At 40.7% G+C, this 9,727-nt stretch overlaps 1 protein-coding gene across 1 annotated transcript; it reads right to left on the bottom strand.

The window, feature by feature from the left end:
* Nucleotides 1–2,121: 2,121 nt before the first annotated feature.
* Nucleotides 2,122–8,246, bottom strand: LOC117443519 (transcription regulator protein BACH2-like). Its single transcript, XM_034079445.1, has 2 exons — nucleotides 8,044–8,246; nucleotides 2,122–7,456 (listed from the first exon to the last, which is right to left on the bottom strand). Exons 1-2 carry the CDS (start codon nucleotides 8,191–8,193, stop codon nucleotides 7,004–7,006), a joined length of 603 nt encoding a protein of 200 aa, XP_033935336.1. The 5' UTR covers nucleotides 8,194–8,246; the 3' UTR covers nucleotides 2,122–7,003.
* Nucleotides 8,247–9,727: the final 1,481 nt, after the last annotated feature.

Here is a 9,727-nt window from a genome sequence, read left to right as displayed (position 1 = left end):
CAAAAGTGCCTTTAAAAGAAAATGTATTCAGATAAAGTATTTTATTTTAAGAAATGTTTAAGGTTTTGCATACATAAAAAGTGTATCTTACAGTTCCTTTGTGAGAGAATTACACACAAATCTGCAGTGTCCGTAAAAAGTGTTAAAATCACAAACTTGCCTTGTAGAGAAACAGTCTTTAAGAAAAAATCTAATCAGACAATGTACTTCATTTTCTAGTTTTAAGGTTTTGCATACCTCAACGTGTGTCTAAAAGTATCTTGCCAGTAACTGCGATTTACACAAAAAGTGTGTAGATTGTCGACGTTGTTTTTTCTCAGATCCATGGTTAGTGTTCAACGAATGTCTTTGAGGGGTCCTTACTTTTAAATGATCTGGTGTGGGGGTGGGACTTGTTATGTTTAGTGGGGGGAGTCATCTGCAAAAGTGAGAGTCTTTTTCACCAGTATAATATCCATAGATGTCTGACTCTGTTTAAAATGTTATTTAAGCTTTGTAGATTTTTCATCAATAATTTTCAGCCAGGCAGTCAGAGGCACCCGCAAGGAAGTTTGAAAAACCCCACATGTAGAGTTGAAATACTCCAAAACAAAATAATCAGAGGGGTCCTTCCCCAGCGTCACCAAACGGCTTGCGCGGTAATACCATCGCCCGATGGTCCGCTTTTACTTTCCCAGGCGGTGCTTGTCAGGACTCTTCTCACTTCGTGCTCCGGACGGATGGCGGTAAGTTGTCACAGGCGTCTCGCTGATTAAACCCATATTGATGCGTCTCTTGCCCATTTTTCTTTTTTTGAAAGGTGACTTGATGAGTGGAAATGACTGGCTTTTTATTTAGTCTGCATGGATTTCTTTTTTCACCTAATTCCACCCCCCACTATCTTCTGGCCTCATATCGTGTGACAGGAAGGGGTGGAGAAAGGGGGAGAGGCCGGGGCTGTGAGGGGGCGGGGGCTAGACAGTCTCACGCATAACTTCAAAGAGACACCTAGATTAACATCAGAGGCTTATATCACACCGGTGTGAAATCACACCTGCCTGTTATAACACGTCAACCCTCACATCAAAGGACATACATCAAAGGCTAATTAGATTAGACAACAAAGGGCTATGAGGGGACAGGGGCCAGACAGTCTCACGCATAACTTCAAAGAGACTGCCTTAATCAACACCTAGATTAACATCAGAGGCTTATAACACACCGGTGTGAAATCACACCTACCTGTTATAACACCTCAACCCTCACATCAAAGGATTAGACAACAAAGGCGCTACACAGGGGGGCATTTCACACCTACCTGTTATAACACCTCAACCCTCACATCAAAGGATCGCGAACAAAGGGAGGCGGGACTTAACTCAATAGCATAATTGTACCCCTCACACCAAAGGATCTCGAACAACGGCAGGCGGGACTTAACTCAATAGCATAATTGTACCCCTCACATCAAAGGATCTCGAACAACGGCAGGCGGGACTTAGCTCATTAGCATAATTGGGGGCGGGCCCATCTGTCACTTTTCATGCATACTAATGTGATTGAAACAGTATGAGTAATACTACTATAATGTGCCGAAACATGCAAATAAAGAGACATCTTCACCAACCTAGACATTTCAACTGCACTGACAAACTCTGACAGTTCTGAAACAGACCAGCTCTGCCAGTTGGCCAACTCCGGTCCCAGCTGTGTGCGTCACTTTTTAGTGTCCCCTGGTTTCTGTTGTGCCTCTTGAAGCATTTTGTTTATGCAGCGCTTTAAGTAAACAATGTTTCGTGAAGTCGGTGAATGTTTTCTAAATGCAGCATGTGTTGTCACCTTGGGGAAGATGTTTCATCATTTGTATGTGTTTTGGAACATTTGTGTTTTGATATTTACAGTGTTTTTGAAACCGCAGCATGTTTCTTCTAGTGGAATTGTTTTGGGCCGATGTAACGCACTTGCTCCTGTCAACCACCGTAGAATGGGCTTCCATAGGAAGAAGAACTAACATTACGTGTGCAGAAACACAACTCCAGATGAATGCTAATTGTACACCGTGTGTCAGATCAATTCATGCATGTTTAATACTGACCAACGTTTGGTCTCATTTTTCCAAAACCACCCACAAAACACAAATCATGATATGCATGTTTCTTTATTTCATAAAGAGAAATGGTGTCTAGACAAAAGAGTCATTTATATAACACAAGCAATTGAAATGAATGAAAATGGGGTTTGCACAATACCATATTTACAATGGTTTTTAAGTCATTTTAATTAATTAGGGTCATGTAGCATTTCAAAATGATAAAGGTAAGAACTCTTAGTAGAGTGAGAAATAACAGCTATTTCAAATTGACAATTATTAACACAAAACAGTCATCTAGAAAAATGAAAACAAAAAAACAACTTGAACTACAAGCTTAAGAGCTATTACATAAAAAATGATGCACCAAAATCTACTAATACAAGAATCCATATAATCTGTGTAAAAAGCATGTAGAAAAACACCTGATGCGGTTTGCTGATACAGTCATTGACCAGTTATGAGAGGTATGAAGGATTTCACAGGTAGATAAGTGTGAGGAAGTCTGCACTGGTGACTCAGGGATGGGGGCCGGGCCCCTGCATACACTCACTTCACTTGAATGTGAACTATGGCCTCTGCAAGTTCTAAGGCAAATATCGGAGGTGCACTTGTATCCATGTAATGCTGAGCCATCCCACAAGTTGGAATAAAGACAAGTGAGGAAACTTTGTCTCTTTCCACGACACCAAGGACCAGTCCAATTAAACCGAGCCATTTTTGCATGGCAATTGTAAACATTTTGCATTTGTATATTTTACTCAATGATCTCAGCCTGCGCATTCAACCAGGATACCAGATTTGTTTTGTTGTTTTTTCAAGAAAAGTTGAGCAATCTGTGAGAAAGGCATGTTTTTGTTCATATTATTTGATCGAACAACCTTTGGAGTAGAAAAGCCAGTGTTTGTTTCAGAGAAGCAGCAACACAAAAGTTCAATTAAACAAGACAAATACACAGCAACAAGGTAGGAGCAGTTGGAGCCACTTAGCTGTAATATACATAAACAACAATTGAACCTGGAGGATTCCATAAGTATCAAATTCTGAGATTTATTTGAGTTGTTCAAGCTTATTATTATTATATCATTTTAAAGCTGCACCAATATTTTTTATATGAAAAATTGATCAAAAGAACATTGTGTATGAGGTTGCTAAACATTTAGCAAAGATATGATCACCAACTCTACTTTCCCTTCATCTCCACTGAATATTTCAGCCTCTTTTCACTTATTATTCTTGGTTTTCCACACAGCCCATTCTGCTGGCTCGGATACAAAGTCAGTTAGCTGGTGAACTCTCGTGAACTGGTGGAGATCAGGAACAATGAGCTAAAAGAGGGTACATCATATCAACTCCATTCATTTGGTGACATGCACACAACTCCAAATGAATCATAATGTTGCTTTCTTTGCTCGTTGTGAAGGTTAGAAATGAGTTGATGCAGCTTTAAGTCATTTTAACAAATCATTTAAAAGGGGCATTCATTTGATTTGAAAAAGTAAGTACTAAAGTAAAAAAGAAAATCTGCGTCAGAGTGATGTGAGAGCGGGTTAAATGCGTGGCACAAGAAACATTTTGTCACTCACATCTATCAGTAACTAGCAAGGCCTATAGTTATGGTTTTATTCACCAACGTTTTGGCATTCTCTGAAAAAATACTGTTCACAGCATTCAGAGCAACAGGAGAGTACTTCCTTCAGTGGTGTGAGCACCACAAAGGCAGAATGTAAAGAGACAGATATCCCAAAACATGAACCAATAAAACCAGATCTATCTGCGTGACCAGTGTCTACAAGACATACAGTAAGTGATCATTTGTTTTTGTAACTTAATGGACCCTTTAAACAAGAGTTGACATGTTGCAGAGGATGCCTGTTACTGCACTTTGACCGAGCAGTGAATCACCGAGCTCCACGGGATTCTACGGTTTGCTAAGTTGAATTATCAACATTCAATAGGTAGAAGTTCTGATATGCAAACAAAAGGATGTGATCGTTGTTGTATTATTAATGTGTGAGGAGACACCCAGGGGCCTTTGTTACAATAGTTTTGCTACAACACAAACTTCACAAATTAATTTTCTCCACACAGAGACATAAAGTCAGAGTCGATGCTCGCAAATGCAACACCGGGCCTCCTCAATTTAAGATTAGGCAGATGAAGAAGTACATGAATACAAAGCGAGTTGCAAAATGTTTGCAGAAAAATAAGCATCTGTAATGTTTAGCTTTCTGCCTGGAACCCGGTACAATCTGTGTGGGTAGAGAGTAGATACTGCTTTGCTGCAGTAAATATGCATCAAAGAATGAAGAAGAGCACACATTTGATAAAGGGCTGAACAAACACAAAGAAAACACACCAGCGGATGAAGGTCCTCTACTGCTGTGTATGAGTGTGTGTGTGTTTGGGTCTTTGTATCTGCCTTTTAAGAAATCAAAGACGGTTTTATAAAATACACTTAATTGTTTGGCTGTATAAAAACAGTCTCACCTGAGACATTTCTTATACATCTATAATTGTTTAAAATCAGGGGGAGAACTTTTAAACCTTTCATTCACATTTTAAAGCCCAAATCCCAGACCTGTTTGGCCAAAAAAAAAAATATTTTGCAGGGATTACTATAAAAACAGTTTCTCGATTTATTTCAAGTAAGAAAAAATCACCCTGAGTTGGATGGGGGAGTAGGTGGTGTAGCTAGCTGCTACAGGCTATCCTGGTAGCAGCTAGCTAGCATCTTAGTTTGACCTGCCATACATGGCTATAAGATTTAAATCTAATAACTACTACAAAGTCAGTTTAAGTAGAAAATGATCGAAGGGAATATTCTTTAGAGTAAGGATAGTAAAACATCTCTCCGAATTACTCAATGAGAGATTACATTGATGTCGTGAAGCTAATGAAACATTAGCTTCACGACAAGCTACATTAGCTCCAGTTAACTCAGGGATAGTCTCTTTGGATTGGGGCTTTAAAGAGCAATGAATACATTTTGAAATACCATTGAATTCAACCTTGTGCTAGAGTACGGCCCTGAAAGCCTCCTCTAGTTCGGGTTAATATCAACTCTTTCTGCCTTTGTACACATAGACATTTCAAAAAGATATCAGTTTAAAAGCAGACTGCTTCAGAGAAGGTAAACAGAAGAAGACAAACTAACTAGGCCTAAAGCTAGGCAGCATGCATGCACATCACAAATGAGGATGGTCAAACAAATGCACAATTAGGGCAAACGTGTTACTATCTTATATGATTGTTACTCAATCAACACACTGCTTCCACGTAGAATACAATTTGAATTAGCTTATTCAATTCCTAAAGAAATACAAATATAAGGTCTAAAACATTAGCTTCTTTTTAGCTTTCGGATACATTTTCTTCATAAAGATATTTTTATTGTATATTTATATAAACAAGATGTTTCTTCTTGAAGTTTAAGTGCTCCAGTCTGAGACTTTGAGGAGGTCTGAAACAAAGACAAAGACCTTATTGAAGTGCTAAATGGCTCTGAGTGCTTGGAGCCAAAACAAAGTGCCTGACTGAAGTCAATATTTTTCTCTTTCTCAGGATCAATTCGATTTTTTTTAAGTATCTGTCACTTATTTGTTGGCTGCACTTTTTGCTGTCTCCTAACATCTAACGGCAATATCGAATAAACCCAAAACACGTCTGCGAGAGTGTACACAAAGATCATCTTAGAATACTGATAATAAAATGTCCTCCAAACAACACAAGGCAGAACTCTTTTTTCACATTTAAAGAGGAAAAGGGGGAAGAGCCTCGCGTAAAACACAACTTGAATGTCTAACTTTTATACATGCATGGGGCTAAAAATTGTACATGTGTTTTGACTGTCTGTATGTACTGCATGTGTGTGTCTTCATGTGGAGCTGATTTCCTGAGTATAGGAACGCTCACCTTGATAGGGAGCATTCGTTAGGCAGGACAGGAAACAGCAAAGCAAAGATTTCCCCTTAGCAAAAGGTGCTTGATATAACCCCGTGAAAAAGAAACGTCTAAGCCTCTACCAGTACAAAATCACTGTTACAGTCGTCATGCTCCATACTATGTACATTTCTGCCAAACAAGCGCTTGAAAGTCACCGTTACAACATTCAAATACAATGGTATTGCTGATGAGTGGGAAATAAAAATGGCCACCTAACCGCCTGCAAAAAACCTTGTCCTTTAAATTCAGTGCTGAGGAAGGCAAAGGAGGAATGTTTTCGGTTACAGCCTGCACACAGTTCTCCTGTACAGAATTACAAATGCCAGACGCTCGAAGACATATTTGCATATGAACATTTTAAAAAGTCAACTGCATCTTAACTCCCCGTGTACAGACGCTGCATTCTCATTTTTTCATGAATTAGGTTGAACATTCAGAGGATTCTTTTTTTCCTGAGTTTGAATTGCTGTGACAAAAAGAGCCACTGAGATATAGTGAGAGACGAACCACAGACAGACAGAGAGAAAGAAAAGTGAGACAGAAAGAGGTAGAGAACATTGATAGACAGAGTGGGAGACAGAGAAAGAGGAAGACAGGAACAGAGAGACACAGAGAGCTGCTGTTTAGGTCCGATGAGGTTCCACTTTGACTTGTGATGAGTGACATGTGGGGGGGCGAGTCCCCACTGTAGAGGTTGCTGTTGGGCGAGGATAGCACCATGGTAATGTTTGGTGAGAAGTTCCCACTCTGTCGTGGGACGAGGAGAACACCTGGAGAACAGTATTGCTGCTGTTAAGACAACTTTAGTGTCAACCGTTCAAAAAAAAAGAAAAGAAAACAGCACAAAAATACATAAATACAAACAAAGCTTGTTTTTCAGTGAACACTGGCAGAGGCTGACTGTCTCAGCAACCCTGAGAGTGGGTTTGTCAGAAGAGTGAAATTAAATAATAAAAAAAACATCAAAGTCAACAACACGGAGAACCACCACTAATTAGCGCAGTCCTTCCTCGGCTGCTCATCAGTTGTACATTTGTCAGTCATTTCCTGGCAGAAATCCACCGTTACCGCCTGGTTGGATTTGACCAGCTCTGACTCATCGTACAGGCCAGCGTCCTGGCTGTCTGTTTCTCTGTCCGGCCCGTTTCTGACCACCGAGTCGGGCTCGCTATCTGCAGCCCCGGGCGATCCGTGGAAGCTGGGCTCCGGCGTGGCAGAGCCAGAGTGGGTGGTGAGGTCGATGCTGGTGGTGTTGGGGGGGGTGTCGGTGGAGTTGGCGGGCCGCAGCACGGGGCAGTAGTGGTTGAGAGACTGGACCTGCTCGGGGCTCAGCTGCACGTCGCGGCACACCTCCTGGGACAGGCAGGAGAAGTTCTCCCACAGCTCCCCCATACACGCCTTCAGCTGGTTCCTCTCCGTCAGCAGCTTCCCCTTCTCACACACCTGCACACACACACAGTTGGGATGTGTACAATAGGGTTTAGTTCATTCAGGAACAAGCCTATTAGCATGAGCTTATGTGCTTTAGTTTTTGGGCAGAACCTCCAAAATAATATCTCGTAAGTGCTTTCCCTCTAAACAAAAACCCACCAACACCTACTGACATCTGACTTTTCTCTTTTCTCTGTCATTGTCTTTCAAAGCTACTCTTATAAAGGTTTTCTGATCCGCTGGAGCTATCAACAGGATTCAACAGTTTTGTGTTGTCTTTCAAAACTGTACTGAAAACACTTACTCATCCTCTTTTTGTATTTTTCTTCAACATAAATGCTTTCACTGTCTTCTTTACTCTAAAACATGTATTTCTATGAATGATCGACCCTCCCATCTTGCATGTATTCCCCACCCCCACACACCAGAGGACACTACAGGTGAGAGAGCTGAGAGAATGGAACCCATCAGTGAAGAGTACTTCATCACACCATCATGTCCTTCTCTCTGCTCAGGTGGCGGTTGCCGTAATTGACGTGGTGTTTGATGAGCTGGACAGATAACAGGAAGTGACAGTGAGGTGGAAACTGATGACTCACCAGTTTTCTGATCTCACACTCCAGGTTCATGATGCAGTCGAGCTTCCTCTTGCGGCAGCGCTGAGCCGCGATGCGATTCTTACTCCGCCGCCTCACGTCATGGATGAACTCCAGCTGCTCCGAGGTCAGTTTGTGCATTTTCACCAACATCTGGAAGTCGTTCCGTGGAAGATTTGTGATTTGATCGACAGGGAAAGGCAGCTTTACCTGAAGAGAAAGAGACAGAACAGACATTATGCATACCATTTTTATTTTGTATTTATTGAGCATCAATAAGGTTGGACGGAAGTTGCCCATAACGTACACAATATCTAATATAATCTTTGATGGAGTCTGAAATGTGCCGCTAGGATCATTACAGACAAATGGCAGTGTTTCATACATTAACACATTTATGAACGCAATACATATTTGATTAATAACATTAAGAATACATTTTCTCATTGAATGATAAGAAGACCCTGACATCTGCCAACCTTTAAATGGGATGTAAGATGATGCTCTGAAACAACAAAGCCCACAGGATAGTGAGGCAGAAGTCACTCAAACACACTCCAACAGGGACAACTGAAATATGTGGGCTCCACTATTCCCCCCCCCCCCCCCCCCCCCCCGGTTGTTTAACTGGCAGTGTATTTGGGATGGGAGGAGGAGGTTGCATTATACAAATCAAAAATATTTAATTTGGTGGGTTTAAAGATTGGTTTCTAATATTTAATACTTTTTCAGACCCAAAATCTTTAGAACAGAACAGAATGTCGTTTTTCTCCAGATATGCTGAAAGACACCTGTGGATGTCAAGTTTTGTTGTTGTTGTTGTTGTTGTTGTTGTTGTTGTTGTCGGAGGGGCAAACAGAGACACTTTCTCCCTTCAACACCATAGACATGGGGCAATGTGGGGCCTTGCCCAACACTTGGACATTATGATAACTTTACATTGGACTCCATACTTTGGAGCCAACATCACTTTCAAATCATTCATACCCTAATGTTATTACTCAGTTCTTGTACTTAAGTAAAAGTAGAAGTACCAGAGTGTAGAAATATACTCTATTATAGTAAAAGTCCTGCAATCAAAAGGTTACTCAAGTAAAAGTAGAAAAGTATTAGCATCAAAATATACTTAAAGTACCAAAAGTAAAAGTAGTCATTGTGCAGATTGGTCCATTTCAGAATAATATAAATGATATGTTTAATAATTATTAATCATTAAAGTTTTATCAAAGCTGGTGAAGGTTTTTATAGTACTTTATTTACTGCTGGGTAGCACATGAATTGAATCCAGGTCTAACTAAATGTATTACATAAATATGAGTAAAAGTACAAAATATACCTCTGAATTGTAATGGAGTAGAAGTACAAAGTAGCACAAAATGAAAATACTCAAGTACAAATCCCTCAAAATTGTACTGAAGAACAGTACTAGAGTACATCTACTTAGTTACTTGACACCACCGAGTCAGTGCATCACTGTGCCCTCTCACTGTCAGACGGTTACTACACTTGACCACAAGGTGGCAGGAGAGCACTGCTGCACAGGCCTCACAGAGCAGGACGCCTCTCCGTCTTAAACTAAACATGTAACACTCTGCAGCAGAGGCGAAAAGGTGATCCACGTGCCGGTGCGACAGAATGAGGGGGCAGTGACTTGTCAAACTGATCCAAACCAGGCATGACTATCTAC

This window comes from Pseudochaenichthys georgianus, unplaced genomic scaffold, assembly GCF_902827115.2.
Source record: "Pseudochaenichthys georgianus unplaced genomic scaffold, fPseGeo1.2 scaffold_618_arrow_ctg1, whole genome shotgun sequence".
Lineage (NCBI taxonomy): Eukaryota > Metazoa > Chordata > Actinopteri > Perciformes > Channichthyidae > Pseudochaenichthys > Pseudochaenichthys georgianus.
Note: the sequence above shows the minus strand (reverse complement) of the source record. Positions and strands in the feature narration are given on the sequence as shown.

Bases quoted from the DNA above. Each gene is read 5' to 3' on its own strand.
- LOC117443519 (XM_034079445.1), bottom strand. From the start codon at position 8,193: ATGTTGGTGAAAATGCACAAACTGACCTCGGAGCAGCTGGAGTTCATC. The intron at 7,457-8,043 runs GTGAGTCATCAG...GTGTGTGTGCAG, and splicing joins AGTGTGAGATCAGAAAACTG to GTGTGTGAGAAGGGGAAGCT.